Source organism: Aspergillus fumigatus, chromosome 8, assembly GCF_000002655.1.
Source record: "Aspergillus fumigatus Af293 chromosome 8, whole genome shotgun sequence".
Lineage (NCBI taxonomy): Eukaryota > Fungi > Ascomycota > Eurotiomycetes > Eurotiales > Aspergillaceae > Aspergillus > Aspergillus fumigatus.
Window position 1 is genome coordinate 1,339,297 of NC_007201.1, and position 16,940 is coordinate 1,356,236.

Genomic DNA, 16,940 nt, shown 5'->3' on the forward strand with positions numbered 1-16,940 from the left:
TCTAGGCTCGCTCTTTTGGTATCAAAAAGCCAGACCCGAAAAGAATCAACTTGCGGAAATCAACATGCGACAATGGAACAATCTAATGAAGGCCGCCGAGGCGAAATAGAATGAATGTAAACTGAAGGAAGAAAGAATATATGGGTCGCAAAAGTCAAAGTGCGCAATAGAAAGGGCAGGGAAGCCAAAAATGAATCACCAGTCGTCATCATCATCCTGCTTTCCTTGCATTGCATGTTGCCGCGCCCTCAGTGCCTCGGCGAGACCACCAGCTAAGCTTGCGTTGGACATACTGTTGGGTGTCCCACGACCGCTACCCCCAGAAGAGTCGTGAGAGTTCATGCTGACAGCACTGTCGCGAGGAGCCGGTGGTGGCGTGGGCACTGCCTTGCGTGCTGCCATATTCGGTCGTTTCGCTGGAGGCGCGGGAGGTGCAGGCTTGGCCTTGGCTGCCGCGGCGGCACCGTTGGTCGCTGGTGCAGGGGTCGACCTCGGGGCTGCTGGCGGCGGCGGAGGGGCAGGTTTCGGTGTCGGAGCAACTTGCTCTTCGAGATATGCTTCTGGGGTCCAACCCTGCGCCGAAGTCGTCATGTTCATACACAGCCACCAACCTATCACTCGTTAGTAGACTGTTGAGACGAAATGGAACTTCCAGGCTTACCATTTCCTTCCTTGGAAACAATCTGCACAATCTCACCAGCCTTGATTGACAGCTCGTTGGATTGCTGGCTATTGAAGTCATACAAAACCTTTGCGGTCGGTTTCTTCGGAGCAGGTGCAGCGGCTGGTGGGGGTGGAGGCGGCGCCCTCACTGAAGCTGTTGAGCCGGTGCGAGTGTGAGAAGCAGCAACGGCAGCAACAGGTTGAGGAACAGCCCTCGCAGCTGGCTGAGGTTCAGCAGGCTGTGGCGTGGCACGGGGTAGGGGTTGAGCTGCAGGAGTGGGTCTGGCTGCCAGCTTGGAAGGTCCTCCTCCTGGACCACCAGGACGGAGTAGCTTCCCTTTGGTGACTGGACGCGCACTGACTTGCTTGGGCCTCGGGGTTGGCTTGGACACCGAGTTGGCAGGCTCCCCAGGACCGGTGTGAATAGTACCACTCTTGTAGCTGTCATCTCGGGCAACAGCAGGATCCTTGACGACCTTGACGGTGGCCAATTTGCCCGGCTTCTTGTTGTACTCAATGCTGAACCTAGTTAGCAAGTGCAGGACCAATACTCCAACATTGACACTTACTGGTCGGCAATCTTCAAGTTCAATTGTCCGCGCAGCGCGTTGTTCAGGTGGGTGAAAAACTCCGTCTTGAACACGCAGTTGACAAGAGGGTCAGGTTCTTGTGGACTGCCAACCACAATTGAAAACCAGTCATCTTTCAAGTTCGAGGCACCGACAGCCTTGATGGCGCCGATTGGAATCGTCCTTTCGGACGAGATGACCAGCTGATTGTTGACCAGGTTTTGCGCTATGATGTATACGTGGCGGTTGGTCTGCTAGAGTTAGCACCAAGTTCAAGACCAAATGGGACAATCAGCGTACCAAGGCCAGTATACGAGGAGCAGGCTTGCTGGACCGACCAAATTTCGAAACCAAAACCTCGCCGCGGCATGAAAAGAGAATTTCCTCTGATCCTGAAGAAACAAAGTCAGCCATCGAGCTGTATTTCGGCTTCCAAGTACTAACCGCTGATGCCTGCACCGTTACGGACCATCTCGCCGGGTCCACCTTTATTACCCACCCCGATATAATCACCAAGAAATCTGCGAGAACCAAGCAGACTCATCCGGCGACGCTCCTTACGCCCGTTGAGCAGCTGATGTCCCTGATCGCGCAGCTTAATGAACTCAAGACCGCCAGTGGTGCGACGCCAGAAGCGCTGAATGCGAATAGCACATTCAGTCCGATAGCGAAGATAGTTTCGCCAGGCACGCTGAATTCGGATGGCCATATTGTGCCAGTAACGGTCACGCATGGCTTCCAAAGCAAACAACGTCTCTGGGGTCTTGACAAACACCTTTGTAATTCCCATCTGATACTCTTCGGCGGGTATGCTGGTATCCTTCAGTATCTGACGAGCGCCGGATTCGGCGTCCCCTGTCCAAGTGTAATCACCTGCATAGGACGTTTTAGGCGACAAAAGATAGAAACGCTCCACGAACTTGTCGAATGTTTGACGGTAGGCAAAACCAGCACGTCTGATCCTAACGTTCTCCTGCAATCCAAGGTATTTTATCTGATGCAGGACGTTTCCGACGTTGTACTCTCTAGGCGCCTTGTTATCGTTCGGCTTGATTGTCCGAATATACGAGGGCTGGGCCTTCATCAAGGTTGCCACCAGGTCGTTGGCTGAGGCCTTGATCTTGTCACTGGCGGTGGGAGGACGTCTCTTGTCATCCTGGTTGACTTGCTCGGGGAAGAGCGTATGGACGAATTGATTCCCACTTGTTCCGACAAGATTCAGAAGATCTTTCAGCAACTGGTCCTTGTTCTTGTCTGTCATTCCAGCCACGGCGTAGCTGACATCACCAGCGTAATGCTTGATAATGAATTGACCCTGGCGGTTCTCAAAGTTGGGATTTTGAGACAGGAAGTTGAGTCGTCCGACGAAGGTGTTATCTGCAGCGCTAGAATCAGCGTGCGCTGTTGCGCAGGCATCGTTTAAAGCAGCAAATACACCAGGTGGACGCTTGTCTTCGATCAACGAGCACACAACCTTGTTGTCAAAGTATTTGATGGGAGTCCACTGGATCTGCTCGCGAGCGTATTCATCCTGCTCAGCCTTGAGAGTCAATTGAATGAAGATTTGCTGCAACTTCTCGTTGACATAGTTGATACAGAGTTGCTCGAAGGAGTTTTTTTCGAAGATCTCGAAGCCATAAATATCCAGAATACCAATCGAGTTCGCAACTTCCCCTCTGGCAGTTAGGGAGGCGTTGACACGCTGCACAATCCAATCAAACAGGTTGAAGTAGATTGCCTTGGCCAACGCGTCACGGACAGCAAGAGCTTGGACCGTATTGAGTGGAACCTCATAGACCGACCCTCTGCGACCTCCACGAGCAGTTTCCATCACCCGAATGGTAAAGGCTTTGTTCACCTGAGCAGCGTCCACCTCCAGGAGGTACGCAACATAGTCAACAACTGACTGATCCGTAATAACGGCGTTCCCAGAATCGTCTTCTGCAAATTGAACATTGCCGATCCACAAGATCGCAGCCAGCATACGGAAGACTTCATCCTGCTCACCCTCCGTCATGCCAATCACGTTCATGGCATTCAAAGTATCGCGGAACTCAGCAGAATCATCAACACCAGGGACGTCAAAACATTTCGATCGGCTGGTGTAGAGGTATGATTGCGGTTGCTGGATGCCGAACAAATCTATCTATTGTTAGTGGAAGAAACACTGGTGAGATCGGAAAGCTCAACTCACCTCTGTATTTCTGCGGCGCCGCTTTGGTGAATTGGTAGAAAATGTGGAAGTTTCGCTCGTTTGTGATTTGTCCTACTACTCTGGATTTCTCCAGCAAGTAGTTGGTGATATTGGCACCCACTGGTTCACCGTTTGTATTGAACTCCAGTTCGAGATACTTTCCAAAGCGGGAGGAGTTGTTATTGCGCAGGGTCTTCGCATTGCCGAACGACTCGAGCAACGGGTTGGTAGCTAGCACCATATCCTTGGTATGCTGGATGGACGAATCAGTGCCTCCAGATACACTGGCGATGTATTGCATAATCCGCTTCGCAGCTTCGGTCTTTCCTGCACCCGACTCTCCTGAGATAATCACGCACTGGTTATCCTTGTAAGATTTCATGTTGTAGTAGGCTGATTCTGCGACCGCGAAGACGTGGGGGGGCACTTCGAGTCGATTTTTGCCTCGATAAGACTGGAGAACATTGTCGGTGTAGATACCCACTGCGAAGCAACGATGTCAGCGACGCGCCTTTGACGACACCCCATGGCTCGGTATAAACTCACGGTCTCGGAAAGGGTTGACGGACACCAACACGTGGCCGATATATGTCTATCATCCGAAGAATCTATATCAGCGCACGCCCTCAGTAGCGCAAAAATCTCGAGGTCCGCTAGTCAGGGGAAATGAATGCTTACATAGATCTCGTCATGTTCAAAGCGCAGCTTCAGGTTGTCATTGATGGCCTCGTTCGAGATTTTGCTCAACAACGTAAGATCTGAAACCCCGATTTCCTTCTTCTTTGTGCTCTCGAAAGTGGCCTTCTTCACCTGAGGCTTGCCCCCCGTTTGTCGCCCATCACCCACATCAGCCACAGCTTTGGACCGACCGAAGCCTCGACTCTTCTTCTCTCCGCCAGCAGGACGTCGTGAGTGTCCCTAAAAAAAAGCGCCGAGTTAGAACACACTTTCTGAGTCAAGAACAATTTCATCTGAAGCTGATTGTGAGGGTTAACTGTAGACATACCATGATTGTTGCTGCCGACTTCCCCGGATACGGCGCCCAGGCGTCAAGATATCTGACCTATCAGTTTCAAACTGCAGGGGCAAGTGAGCGTGGAGGAGATAAGATAAATGTACGCAAGAGACAGGACGCTCAATCCAAGCAGTGCGCAGAGTCGGTAGAAAGAATGGTGGATGTCGATATAAGGAAAGGAGGGGGAAAGAGGAGGGGATGAACGATAGTAGGAACTTAGAATGACGATGGTGTCTGGTGGAGGACTGGACTGGACTCTCAGTCGTTACTGGGCCTTGATAGGACTAAGGACGCTCTCCTGGATAATAACGGGGACTACGCCACACTGGACACATGTGGCCCCGTTGGGTTCCCTTTGTCAGGTCGAAAACGCGCAATCCCGCTCAGGCTCCGGAGTTCTCTTAGTCAACCCAGCCGCATATCCGACTCATCTCAGGCTAACTTTTTCGAACTTTGTTCGATTCCTTCGCCGCTCGGGCATTTAGGGGGCTATCATTCGTGGTCCCTGGCGCTAAAAAGTGCCATTGTGTCCAAATTAGGATTCTGAGCACAACCCAGGTATTACGATGCCTAGCGATATTATTTCTTGGCCTCAGGCTGTCAAATGGGAGAAACTTTGTGATCATCCCTCTCCTACGTCACTGCTACATTTAGTCAAAGCTTCTGCCTTCAATTTCGAGAAATTGTAAAATGGGGCCCACTGGCATTCTAATGTGCATTTCAATGGTTCCTTGATATTTTTTCAGGGAAAGAAAGGAAATATTGCAGTTTGGTCGGGCTATTGTGTTAAGGTATTAATTTCCTATGCTGGTCAAATAAGTTATATATATCCTTCCGACTCGAACATTCAAGTAAATACGCTTTTGCAACGGCCAACCCTTTAGGTACGTCATGCCGACTCATACGGTCATTGAATCGGATAACATGCAGGTAGAGAGCAGAGCTTGAGAATTACTCATAGACGTGATCTTCCTTCCAGAACTGAGTAATGTCCATCGCCAGTTGGCTCCCCAGATATTCATCTAGCGCAAACCTCCCTTCCTGCGTGCGGATGGCCTGGCTCAATGATTTCATGGAAGGAAATAGATCACTCAGGACATTTGCATCCTGTTCCAAAAGAGGAGCAAAGGATGGTGCTCTCATGCGATGTAGTAAAGCCACGGTGTCCGTCAATGGCCGAGAGAAAGGCGGTAGATTCGCAAGACTGCCTATATATTCCTGAATGCAGGTCGCGAAGCAAGATGAATCAGGAATTGGGATTGTGGGCAGATGGTCTGGCAGAGACTCAGCCATGCTAGTTGGATAAAGGACGAATCAGCTGAAGTTCACTCCAGTCCAGAGTCCTAAATAAGATAAATAGAGACGAGCGCGCATACAGTACTTGCAGAGCCAGGAGTCCGTCGAGGCTATACCTGCCACTTGCACTGCTGAAGGGCTCTTCCGTAAGGAGGAAAGCAATGGCTTTTCTGTGAGAGCCTGTGGCCATGCCCGAGAACCTTTTCAGTTGAGCGATTGTCTCTTGCCTGTTGTCTTGAACGAAAGATTGAGAGAGAAGTAAGACCAGCAAATGCTGTGAATTGCCGAGATCAAAATCGAAATCCGCCTCTCGCATATCGCACTCTAGTCGAATAATATTCAGACGTGACTCAAATCTAAACTGGGGTTCGGATGCAAACCTCTGAGCATTGGCACAGACGCTGCAATCACCGGGCCCATTACTTTCCAGACAGGACGATTCCCTAGAGAAGAGGAAAGTGTCCCTCGAAGAGATGACACGGTAGGCTCTGGCATCGCAAGAAGCAAATAAGTCTATAGTGTGAACTGACAGCCGTGATTGGAGAGTATTTACACAGGAATGAGGAACAGGCGTTTGTGAGAGTAGAGAGGAGAGTGGTCAAGTTATGCAATATCTGGACTCTCATCCAACTTTCCTCCTTCCGCCAGAACCAGATAAACTATCAACCCATCATCTATTACCATAACTGAGGGTATCCTGAAGAGAAGACATGCTAATGCTGATATCCAACAACTCCGAAACGGGAAACTGCATAACAAGAATTATGAGCCAAAGATTATGGAAAAGTTATATGTGCAAAGCCACACCAGTCAAATCACTTAAGGATTCTTTACTGAGGGCGACTCCTGAGCGACCGATTTCGCTGGTGATTGATCGAATTGAATACGGGCTGCTGAGTTGGAGGACGAGCTTTGGGTTGACTTTACGACGGGCTTGGGTTCGTCGCCCGGTTTCTGTTCAGTGGTCTGTCTAAAAGTGAAGATCGAAGTGATCCGCGACCACCAGTCCAGCTCCGTCAACTCATCAGCCTCTTCTTCCTGTTCAACTTCCCACACTTCACGCGGGAGTATTCTGATTGGCGGTTTGACTGACTCCCCGGCCTTGGCCTTGAGATGTATGACTTCCTTTTCCAAGGCGACCAGGGCCTTCCGAGCGGCCTTCTCAGACTGCTCCAGTTCGACTAACCTGGCCTCAACATCTTCTCTCCGTGTTGTTTCTTTTCTCCTCGACCGCCATGATTCAAACACGATCAGTCCACCCGCAACGAGAAATAAGAAGGTCTCGCTGATGAAAGTTGCACCCGATTCTATGGCTTTAGATTCCGAAAGCGGTCGAATATGAGGAGTAGGAGCCGGTTTCGCTGCCTCTGAAGCCGCAGCCTTTGCTTTCGCTATGGCCTCCTCTTCGGCTTTGGTTTCTGCTTCCGTCTTCACCGTCGGCACTGTGGGTTTGTGTTTTCGGACTTCGGCTTCGGCGGCTGCACGCTTTTGAGCCGCAGCATTATCCCGTAGGTTTCCTAGGCGGAGACGCATGTCGATGCGATGTAGGCTTTGCGCTATGGAGACGCAGACTCGTCGGAAGCGCTCATGTTCACGAGCCTGGGCTTTGATTTGATTCTTAAAGGTGTAAGTCTTCCAGAGCTTTAAGAAATGGAGGGGTTGAGGGGTTGAAGCATACTGCGATCGGCTTTGATAGAGTGCGAATCACAAGAGAAGAGAGCTTCAAAGTCAGAGACATCTTGACAGCTCTCAATACACTTCAGCGGTTGAATTGAGTAAACGTCCAGGCTACTGCTGCAGTTGATGATGACTGATAGCCAAAGGCACTTCTGCTCTCGCGCTATGGCCGTATCCGGAATGGTCCCTGACTCTCTGCGTCATTTCAACCGCATTACGAATGATATACATGCTTATGTCAGCAATGCACGTTGTTGCGGCAGTCGGATGAATGTTTATCGATTACCCGATTAAGCAATCCGTTTTGAACAGTCGATTCCTCCTTCACCATCACAGTTGGCAGCCTCAAGACAATCATCATCACTCCCTGCTTTCACTCCCCCCCCTTCTCATCAGGGCTGTCACTTTGATTGTTGTGGCGTTTACATGCATATCATTGTTTCAGAGAGTTATAGTTGATCATATTTTTCTACTTGCACTTTTTTCCTGGTAAGAAACCATTCACCCCGATTTCGACCGAGTTCTTTGTTTCCACGACGGAACACCGAGACATTGGATGACCCGGTTCCAGTACTGACCGTTTCAAGCCATAGATACCAAAAGCAGCTCATCCAGTATACCCCTTTTCGCTCCGTCCTGCGTTGATTGTCTATATTGTATTGTTACTTTTATGACTACGACAAATATTTCGTCTCACCTTGCCTGGTCACACGATTGATCTCCAATGCGACAATTGATGCCCACACACTGTAAGGAAACCGATTGAAGGACTGGAATCGAAGATGGAAGCATTGTCGCCGCGATCGACGAATCACTTGATCAGGCCTAAAATCAGCATGGAGCGAAAAGTCCTGGATAAGAATGCCGCCGCCGCAGCAGCGCAAAAAGCCGCTTCGTCGAAAATCCATGCGCCTCCTCCACCATCACTGGTTATAGAGCCTGCGGAAGGAGGTGAGCGCTATTCTACTGGCGCTTTCCTTGGAAAAGGAGGTTTCGCAATCTGCTACGAAGGAACGCTATTGCGGAATGGACGAGTCTTTGCAATGAAAGTCGTGAGGTCTGAGATGGGGCAGAAAAAAATGCAAGAGAAGGTATGTCTCGAGTCGCATCTGCCCACATTGGCGTGCTTTTATCAGCCCGGTTCTAACCAAAACACACTGTAGTTTCGAACCGAACTTCAAATACATTCGAAAATGCGTCATCCCCACATCGTTGAATTCCATCGCGCCTTTGCATTTGACAAATGTATCTATGTGGTCCTGGAGCTGTGTCCAAACGGTTCAGTAATGGACATGGTGAGGAAAAGGAAATGCCTGAGCTTGCCGGAAGTGCGACGATTCATGATACAGCTTTGCGGTGCCGTCAAGTATCTCCACAAGAGGAGCGTTGCGCATCGTGACCTGAAAATGGGAAACTTGTTCTTGGATCGTAATATGGACATCAAAGTGGGAGATTTTGGACTGGCAGCGATGATTATTTCTGAAAAGGACGAGAAGCGGAGGAAAACACTCTGTGGAACACCGAACTATATTGCTCCAGAGGTCCTTGATAAGAGTAAGGGTGGTCATACCCAGAAGGTAGATATCTGGTCATTGGGTATAATATGGTAAGTAGGACTAAAGCCATGACACGCAAAGGGCTCCCACTAACGAATACTTTCGAAGCTTTGCGATGCTTACCGGCTATCCGCCTTTTCAATCTAAAACACAGGAGGAAATATACAAGAAAGTCAGGAATTTGAGTTATGTGTGGCCCAGCGGCACTCAGTGCGCGAATCACATTCCAGACGAGGCCAAATCGCTGGTCAGCTCTTGTCTCAATCTCTCAGAGAACGAGCGGCCTGACCCAGACGACATTGTCGAACATCCATTCTTCAATATGTATGATGGATGTATCCCTCGTCGACTGGACCCGACTTGCACTGTTTCGACGCCGATCTGGCTCAGGTCGGATGAGCCTCGTGGTGATCGCATGATGCTCGGTCATAGCCTGGAGTACGACGAGAAGCTGGCAGGCTACATAGAGCAAGTTGATGATCCGACACAGCGATACCTCATCTGCCGGACGGCTTTCTACAGTCTCTGCGGAGTCGGACGTAAACCAGATGGGACAGCTCGCAAGTGTGTTGGCAAGAACTGTTCGAAATCTGCATTTGCGGAGTGTGTATCTGAGGAGGAAAAGGGGATACAGCCAGTCATGCCGCTGCCCGAAGACATGGTCTACAGATACCCTAGTGACCCAGATGGGGACTGGAGCATGCCCAGTCCTGGTCTTGCACTTAGCAAGGATGACTCGTCACTGGACGGTATAAGGTCCTCTGGTAAGCGCACTGTATCCATGCGCAGTAATCCTACGTCTCTTTCCAGAACCCAAGCTGCTCTTGCCGCAGCCCAGCAACGACGGAAAGAACCGCAGAGCCATGCTGCAACGCTTCGCCAACAGGCAATGGGTGCTCGAAGCTCGGTCAGGAAGATTGCAGCTATCTGCGATCCACCAGCAGTAGTAGAACCAGATTCTGCTGCTCCTGTCATGCCAACCGGGGGACTGGCGGAAAGACCCATACGTGCACGACGCGGAGTGGCAGTCTCGTACTCAGGTTCAACGCGTGACTTAGACAGAAGGATTGTGCCATCTACCAGTGACCCTGGGATGCTGACAGTGGGTAAAACACGGTCGCAGTCTCGACGACTTGGAGCGGAAAGCAACGAGGCACGTTCCGCTCCTGCCGTCATCAAAGAGCGATCTGTTTCCTCAGCGTTGGACAATCTACCTACCAAGTTACGCCAAAGCTCTGCACGTTCAGTCGCGAGGGAAGAAGCTCTCCAATATTCCAAGCGGCACGAGCTAGAAGCAGAAGAAGAAGTCAAGGCGAGGGAAGTGCCAAGCGGAGATGGCCGTCTGCGAACAGAAGCCGCCGTAAGCCGTTCCAGTAACAAAACAGCTTCCACGTCAAGCAGTAAGCGCTCGACATTAGGTCTGTATCCACTCCTTCATCCAGACGATCACTGTGAGATGATGCCAAGGACGTCTCTCGAGGACGTCAACACGGATCTCCGACTGATGCTTTCTAACCTGGTGCCTCCGGTATCTGGCCGCCGGCGCGTAAGCTCGAGAAGGACGCCCCATGCATACGTCATCAAATGGGTAGACTACACTAATCGTTATGGCATTGGGTATGTTCTAGATGACGGTAGTGTGGGATGCGTGTTCAAAGCGGAGAATGGCCAGCCGGCCAGTGGGGTTCTGCTACGGAATGGTGAAAGGCATATCCGTCGGAAAGCCCGTAGCCTAAGCAAACAAAAAGATGGAGCCTCTACCTACTCTGAGGCTGATCAACTCGTGCCTCGTAACGGCAAGCCGGTGGAATTCTATGAGAACTGCGAAATCACATCGTCAGATGGTCTGACGGGAATCCGGCGTGCGCTCATTCCTCCTTCTGTTTTCGAGGTGAAGCCGTCTTCCGATGGCTCCTCTGGTGCTGGAATCAAGGTTCGCACAAACTCCGGTCTCGAACGCGCGCGTGCCGATGCCGAGAAGATCAAACGCGTGAAGCTGGTTGATCAGTTCGGCAAGTATATGATTGGATCCCTGGGCAGACATGACGACGATGACATTTCGGAAGACGATAAACCAACAGACGGCCCTGGCCAGTTTATCAAGTTCTACCAGCGATTGGGCAATGTCGGTGTCTGGGGGTTTGGCGACGGTGCTTTCCAGGTTTGTTAGCCCATCTTTGCAGCTTGATACACGCTCTAATTATGCTCCGGAATAGTTCAATTTTCCCGACCACACAAAACTTGTCATATCCCCTGGTCGTACAAGAGCCTCTTCGCCCTGGATTGACTTCTATCATCTCTCCCCTTCTGCGGCCCGGTATCTGAGCGCCAAAGGAAAGATGCACCCATCCGGATTTGACACTCGAGCCGTTGCTTCAGACGAGGCCACAGCATTCCTGAGCATTGCACATGGTAGCGCGATGAGCTCTGTGGATGAGCGCATTCGCGACGTTCTGGAATCCAACTTTTTCCTGGAGAAGATCAGCTTTATCAGGGAAGTCATGAAGAGCTGGGTTAAGCATGGGCGCTTAGGAGGTGGGCCTTCGCAAGATCAGACTTCAGCTGACGCTCCCATGATGCTTTGGGAGGGCACTCAGGAGCGGGCGCAACTTGGAGGAGGCAAGTTTGTTTGGGTGACCGTTGGGGCACCTGGAGGGGATGGCGAGTATCGATCCATTTCTCTGAAAGAGAGAGAATCAGAAGGAAGAGAGAATGATCCGGAAATGGAGTCTTTACGGGAGCGATTGCGAATATTAGCTACCAAGCCGTGAATTCGGCAACCTCTTCAGCTACAACTTACGATGTCACGACTTTGCGATGTGTGTTTTCCTTCGCTCTCAAACCTGCGATCAATGAAATTTCTTTTGTGATATCCAACAAAGCGCTGAGTGTTTGCATAAAGCTTATAGCTTCGTTCTGTTTATTAGCATTGAACACAATTTGCTGCTACTCTTTCTTGAGATAGAGTGACTCCACTGTACTGATACCCATTGCGCACACGTTCTCCCATCTCGAAGATAGACCACTCTTTTGTCTCATTCTAAGACCGCGGCTCTTGTCGTTCTTGTATTACATCAAAACCGTGCTAGTTGAGCCCAGCTGCCAGGTCCTGAACCATCCGCTTGGACAGTGAGAGTGGCATTCAATCCCCACCATCATGGACTTTCGGATGGGACTGCGGTTTGCTATCAAGGAAAGGATTCCTGTTAAGCAGTTACGAAGGCATTGCAATTTGAGAGGGTGACGGAGGCCTGAGAGACGACGAGACGGGGAGAGGCTATCAAGACGTTGATTAAGGTGTCCAGTGAGGCAGAGATCTGTGAAAGTTTGCGCACTCAGATTTAATATTGTAAGAGCAGCAAGGCTCTGGCGGCATTCACTGTTCTCTATTGCCGTAGTGTTTAACTGCAAAGCATATTTGTGACATGTTCTGTTTGATCATCAGTCCCAAGAATGTATATCAACCAAGTCATTCAATTTTTGCTCGAAGTAAGCGTGCATCCATTCTCATCTCAAAATCGCACCGTGCTAGCCATCTACTCGCTTCAACCAGTTGCACAACATTCATAACTGCTTGAAGAGAATGAAGGGTGACGAAATGGTGATTCACAACCACGGCATGGAAATGTCGATTTTATCGGCACTAGATCGCTCAGGACCAGTCCTGGCCTCGCCAGGGCTATGCTTACCGAGCCATTCTCATAGCTCTGGCGCTCCAAGGCGACCCCCAGATCTGGGACGCTTTTTCGTCCTTCTCTTGAGGCATCATCAATGGCGAAGAAAACGCAATCGATACAGCGCGATGAAACATTGTGCATACAGTAAGCAGAACTTTCTGGGCTATATCAGTTTCATATTGACTGTATTCAAGTAGTGATGCAGACCTGACTAGAGTAATACGTTCTCATAACCCAAGGTCGACTCTGATCGATATTCTTGAGGCTCTGCATCTGCCCACTCATTGCCAGGGTGACATACATATGGATATGGTAGCTTGATAGTCCAGACTAATCGAGGCTTGGAAAAGGAGATACTCCACCTGGGAGACGAAGATGCGAGAAAGACCAGTAGACAGGTTGTCATGCATCTGGCGATCTTGTACAGGACGGCGCCGAAGCGTGTTGCCTGTCCGAGGCGTCGGGCAGCGACTCTATCTAAGGCGTCCAGGATATATGAAATGCTGTATAGGAGTGAACAGAGTCATGTGTGGTAGGGATAGTAGAGCTAAGCAATGGCAAGAATGATTCCGATGGCGCCTAGATTGAATAGTCAGTATTTAAACTCTGGTCTTCATGGTTGGAAGAATCTCCTACCCATTAAGTAAATGATGAAAAGGAAAACATTCTCATTCATTTTCACCAACTTTTTTTCCCCTTGATTGTTAGGGCGGTGGGCATGGTGTTAGATAGTAGCATCGACGATCTTTAATTCTTGGTCCTGAACAAAGACAGTTACCAATTCACAAGGATGTGCAAGATGATCATGTGCCATACTTGGAAGGATCTTTTCCAGTAGCGACTAGACAGGGTTTAAGGTTACTGATAACTGGTAGAAGTTGCCAGGCCCACATTCTTCTATCATCATCCTAGCCCGATATGCATGTCATTATATCTGCAGGTATCGCTGTACCTCTATTTACATATAGTTCTACAAACGCATGATCTGTATTATCTTTAGGGAGTCTACATATTCCCAGGGTTTCTACCTGAAGCTTGTTGTGATCCTCTCCAACTAACGTCCTACCAGGCATCATCGTGACTGTGTCTTTGACTTAGTCTTTGCAAGACAATACTGACCTTCACCTATGTAATGCTCTGTACTGTACTTTCTAAATATGCAAAGCAACCAGTTCACGACGTCAATTAGCTACCCTCCCAGCCCTCAGCATATACCCCTGCACATACCCAGCCACCACCTCCCTCTCCTCCACCACCCGAAACCCAAACTTCTCATACAACGGCCTCCCCGCCGGCGACGCCGAGAGATACGTTTCCAGTCCCACCTCATCAGCCCTCTCCAATCCCCACCGGAGCAGTTTCGATGCAAGACCCTGTCCAGCGTACTCCGGCCGGGTCCCCAGCATCTCCAGATCTAAGACGGTCAGCGTGCACCATTAAAACACAGCCCGAAGGAAGAATCAAAGGGAAAAAGGAAATACAGTAATGAGGCCTAGAACCCATAATCCTCTTCTTCATCTCCTCCATTCCACCGAAGAATACCTCGCAGAGCTCCCTGTCGGAACTGGCGGGGTAGGGATGCTCATCGCCCGCCTGTGCATGTGCATGCGAATGTGGAGGAGAATGCGAGTGTTTCAAGTGGACATCCTCGGGGGAGGATGGGACCGGGAGCTGCCACACGGCAAACGCGACGATGGACCCGTCTTCTGAGTTGGTTATCTTGAGGACGGCTTTGTGTGGATTGTTGATGAAGGAGGTGAACTGGGCGGTCCAGTAGGTAATTACATCGGGGGTGCGTGGAAACAGGCGCTGGTTGAAGGGGCTACTGAAGGCGGAGAGGAAGACGGTGGTTAGGGCGGGGGAGTCTGTGGGGTCTGCGGGGAGGAGTTCGAAGGGCATTTCCTTTTCTCTTTTTTCTTTTGCTGTATATTCTATCTGTATATTATTATTGGTTTGATAAGATGGAAACGCGGCGAGAGAGACTCGAGATGAAATTGAGATACGATGTGCCAAGACGTTGCTGCTGTGGGCCGGAGTGGAGCAGATTGCCCCGCGTATGTTGCATGACTTGCATCTCATCTGTACTCATTATACTTGTACGCTTTGTTGTGGTGATGCTACACGGAAGGACATATTCATGAGGTTCATTAGATTAGATATTAGCTGAATTCATACGCTTCAAGTTGAACAGTTTCACACCCGTTCATAGGGCTGGTTCTTCTCCAATACCGGCTCAGGAACAGACACCGGGCTGCCCGCAACAGGCTTCCCAGGCTGCTTCTGCAATTCAGGTGCGCGCGCCTGCGGCAGAAACGACCGACGCATCTGCCCCGGTCCAGCCGACGAGCGATTCTCCCCGCTCTTGGTCGCCTCGATCTCTCGCTTGACACCCTCGTACATGCTCTCGATGAAAACAACCTCCGCCTGGACATCCAGCTGGCAGCCGTCCAGGCAGAACTCGCGCTCTCGTTGCTCAACATACTCCCGGATGTTCCGCCATTCATTCTGGTAGTGCTTCAAACGATCGGGCAGCCCAGACCCCTTGAGGTAGGTCAGTATACCCGCCATGATAGTGTTGATGGCGCCAAAGGCTGTGACGGCGTTGTGGGGCCCGCGCGCGGCGCCGAGGGCCGTCAGCGCGGCCGCAACCACGATCTGGATGCCCAGGCAGGTGTTCATGAGGATGCTGAAAAAGCGGAATTGCTGTGCGGCGGCTTGCTCGGCGCGCACGACGCGCGTGTAGATGCCGACGTTGGGCGCGCTACGTGGATGATGGTGCGGGATTGCTAGGGCCGGGACGGTATCGATGCCAGTGAGAGCGCGGAAAACGAGCAGTTTGTCTGACGGGGGGATCAAGGTGCTGGCGTGGGTGGTTGCTACCGTCAGGCGCCGGGCGAGTTGGGGATTATTCGCGGAGCCCATATATAGACCCTCGTTTTCTGGGTCGTGGAGTCCGCGCATTGTAGGGTATTGATGGTAGCCCTGTTCCTCGCGATCAACGGGGTCGATGATTGCCGTCAGGACACGCCGGAGGACTGTCGGCCGGGGTCGTTCGGCCATGGTTGATTTTTCGGGAGCTTTGGCTCTTTGACTCTGCTTTAGAACGGGTGACGCGACACGCTGCACTCCATACGGAGTCCGCGTATGTCGAGATTGTCGACTGTGCGGAACAACCCCATCGTATTTAAGGATCTGTCAAGCACCGTGAGCCGCTGAAAAGTGGATTCCAATTTCTGTCTTTACTTCTTTTGTCCCTCTTGTTTCTTCGTCCAAGCGTGATCCTGGCTCAGCTAGCCTAGGGCCTGGCGGCTGCTGCCAAAGATATGAGCGCCGAATCATATCAAAGATAGCGCCAGTGAAGTGAAATGAGATGGGAAAACTTGGCCAATAAAGAAGCCATTCATTTCCGCCAATTCCTAAACTGGATGACCTCCTTGCAGATCCGCATGTTTTGGGCAGTGAGCCCGGCCGATCCCTCGGGAGCGGCCCTCTGAAGAACCAAAACCAGACAATCTCAGCAGGAAGTATCTACTCTGGGGGCTCGACCCGGGGTCTCCTTACTCGTCCTGCTTGCTCTGTCAAATAACCCATGAGTATGATCCGTATGGTATGGTGGTGAGGGATAGCAGACGATTTGGCATGCTGATGTCGAAACAGAAGTGGGAATGCGAACTTATCAGCCATAAAACCACTAAGCTAAAAAGGCGTCTAGACCTCCGTTTCTAGTATAGTAGGAATTATGAGGCATATTCTGGTTGACAGAACTCTTCTTTTAGCGTGTCTTGGCGATGGAAGCACGGGAAGGTAAAGAGTGCTTGACGAACTGAAGATCACGACTGAAGATGTGATGGACATTGTTGTTGCTGAAGATGGTGATGGGTCAAGTCCAGACTCTGTGAAAAGTGTCATTCGTGCAGTCGGAAAACCACGCCGCCAATAGCTTACCATTAGTACTCTGTAGAGGTTGTTCGTCAAGTCAATGCTTTCAAGAAAATAATCCCAAGGAAAGCCTAGTATCAGTGGGTTGAGTCGGTTGACCATCAATAGGTCTTCATGCTCAGGTCGTGTCCCACACAGCATGAAGCTGATTACTTGAAATAAGGAGTAGTCGCGAGCCATGACAGATCAGAGAGACTTGGCGTAATAACCAAACAAATCAAATGATTCAGCCATCTCTGCATGCAACTGGAACAGAGTGGACTGATTATCTCCTGGATGCACATGGCCTTTCGCAGCGTCACGGAGGACGCTGGACAGTCGCTTAACTCAGACCTCTAGTTATATCACTCGGTG

General features: G+C 50.6%; 5 protein-coding genes across 5 annotated transcripts; 1 reads left to right on the plus strand and 4 right to left on the minus strand.

Annotated features, from left to right (window-relative positions):
* Nucleotides 1-195: 195 nt before the first annotated feature.
* Nucleotides 196-4,430, minus strand: AFUA_8G05660 (class I myosin myoA; the record flags this gene model as incomplete). Its single annotated transcript, XM_742274.1, has 9 exons — nucleotides 196-611; nucleotides 662-1,182; nucleotides 1,233-1,483; nucleotides 1,533-1,624; nucleotides 1,677-3,374; nucleotides 3,427-3,909; nucleotides 3,973-4,018; nucleotides 4,105-4,344; nucleotides 4,374-4,430. The coding sequence occupies 9 exons, from the start codon at nucleotides 4,428-4,430 to the stop codon at nucleotides 196-198; spliced, it is 3,804 nt and encodes a 1,267-aa protein (XP_747367.1).
* Nucleotides 4,431-4,935: 505 nt separating this feature from the next.
* Nucleotides 4,936-7,596, minus strand: AFUA_8G05670 (OPA3 family protein). The gene is made up of 4 exons (XM_077805326.1): nucleotides 7,416-7,596; nucleotides 6,118-7,354; nucleotides 5,818-6,061; nucleotides 4,936-5,735 (listed from the first exon to the last, which is right to left on the minus strand). The coding sequence occupies exons 1-2, from the start codon at nucleotides 7,473-7,475 to the stop codon at nucleotides 6,557-6,559; spliced, it is 858 nt and encodes a 285-aa protein (XP_077661453.1). The 5' UTR covers nucleotides 7,476-7,596; the 3' UTR covers nucleotides 4,936-5,735; nucleotides 5,818-6,061; nucleotides 6,118-6,556.
* A 104-nt stretch (nucleotides 7,597-7,700) lies between these two features.
* Nucleotides 7,701-12,624, plus strand: AFUA_8G05680 (CDC5/polo family serine/threonine-protein kinase). The gene is made up of 5 exons (XM_742276.2): nucleotides 7,701-7,903; nucleotides 8,002-8,505; nucleotides 8,578-9,020; nucleotides 9,079-11,131; nucleotides 11,187-12,624. The coding sequence occupies exons 2-5, from the start codon at nucleotides 8,197-8,199 to the stop codon at nucleotides 11,739-11,741; spliced, it is 3,360 nt and encodes a 1,119-aa protein (XP_747369.1). The 5' UTR covers nucleotides 7,701-7,903; nucleotides 8,002-8,196; the 3' UTR covers nucleotides 11,742-12,624.
* A 997-nt stretch (nucleotides 12,625-13,621) lies between these two features.
* AFUA_8G05690 (GNAT family N-acetyltransferase) lies at nucleotides 13,622-14,726 on the minus strand (the record flags this gene model as incomplete). Its single annotated transcript, XM_742277.2, has 2 exons — nucleotides 13,622-14,061; nucleotides 14,129-14,726. The coding sequence occupies 2 exons, from the start codon at nucleotides 14,724-14,726 to the stop codon at nucleotides 13,829-13,831; spliced, it is 831 nt and encodes a 276-aa protein (XP_747370.1). The 3' UTR covers nucleotides 13,622-13,828.
* AFUA_8G05700 (uncharacterized protein) lies at nucleotides 14,726-15,707 on the minus strand (the record flags this gene model as incomplete). The annotated part of the gene is made up of 1 exon (XM_742278.2): nucleotides 14,726-15,707. The coding sequence occupies one exon, from the start codon at nucleotides 15,705-15,707 to the stop codon at nucleotides 14,841-14,843; it is 867 nt and encodes a 288-aa protein (XP_747371.1). The 3' UTR covers nucleotides 14,726-14,840.
* Between the last annotated feature and the right edge of the window lie 1,233 nt (nucleotides 15,708-16,940).

Excerpts from the sequence above, each read along its gene's own strand:
- AFUA_8G05670 (XM_077805326.1), bottom strand. The coding sequence starts at position 7,475 with ATGTCTCTGACTTTGAAGCTCTCTTCTCTTGTGATTCGCACTCTATCA. Across the intron at positions 7,355-7,415 it reads CTCTATCAAAGCCGATCGCA|AATCAAATCAAAGCCCAGGC; the intron begins GTATGCTTCAAC and ends TACACCTTTAAG.
- AFUA_8G05680 (XM_742276.2), top strand. The coding sequence starts at position 8,197 with ATGGAAGCATTGTCGCCGCGATCGACGAATCACTTGATCAGGCCTAAA. Across the intron at positions 8,506-8,577 it reads AGAAAAAAATGCAAGAGAAG|TTTCGAACCGAACTTCAAAT; the intron begins GTATGTCTCGAG and ends AACACACTGTAG. Across the intron at positions 11,132-11,186 it reads TTGGCGACGGTGCTTTCCAG|TTCAATTTTCCCGACCACAC; the intron begins GTTTGTTAGCCC and ends GCTCCGGAATAG.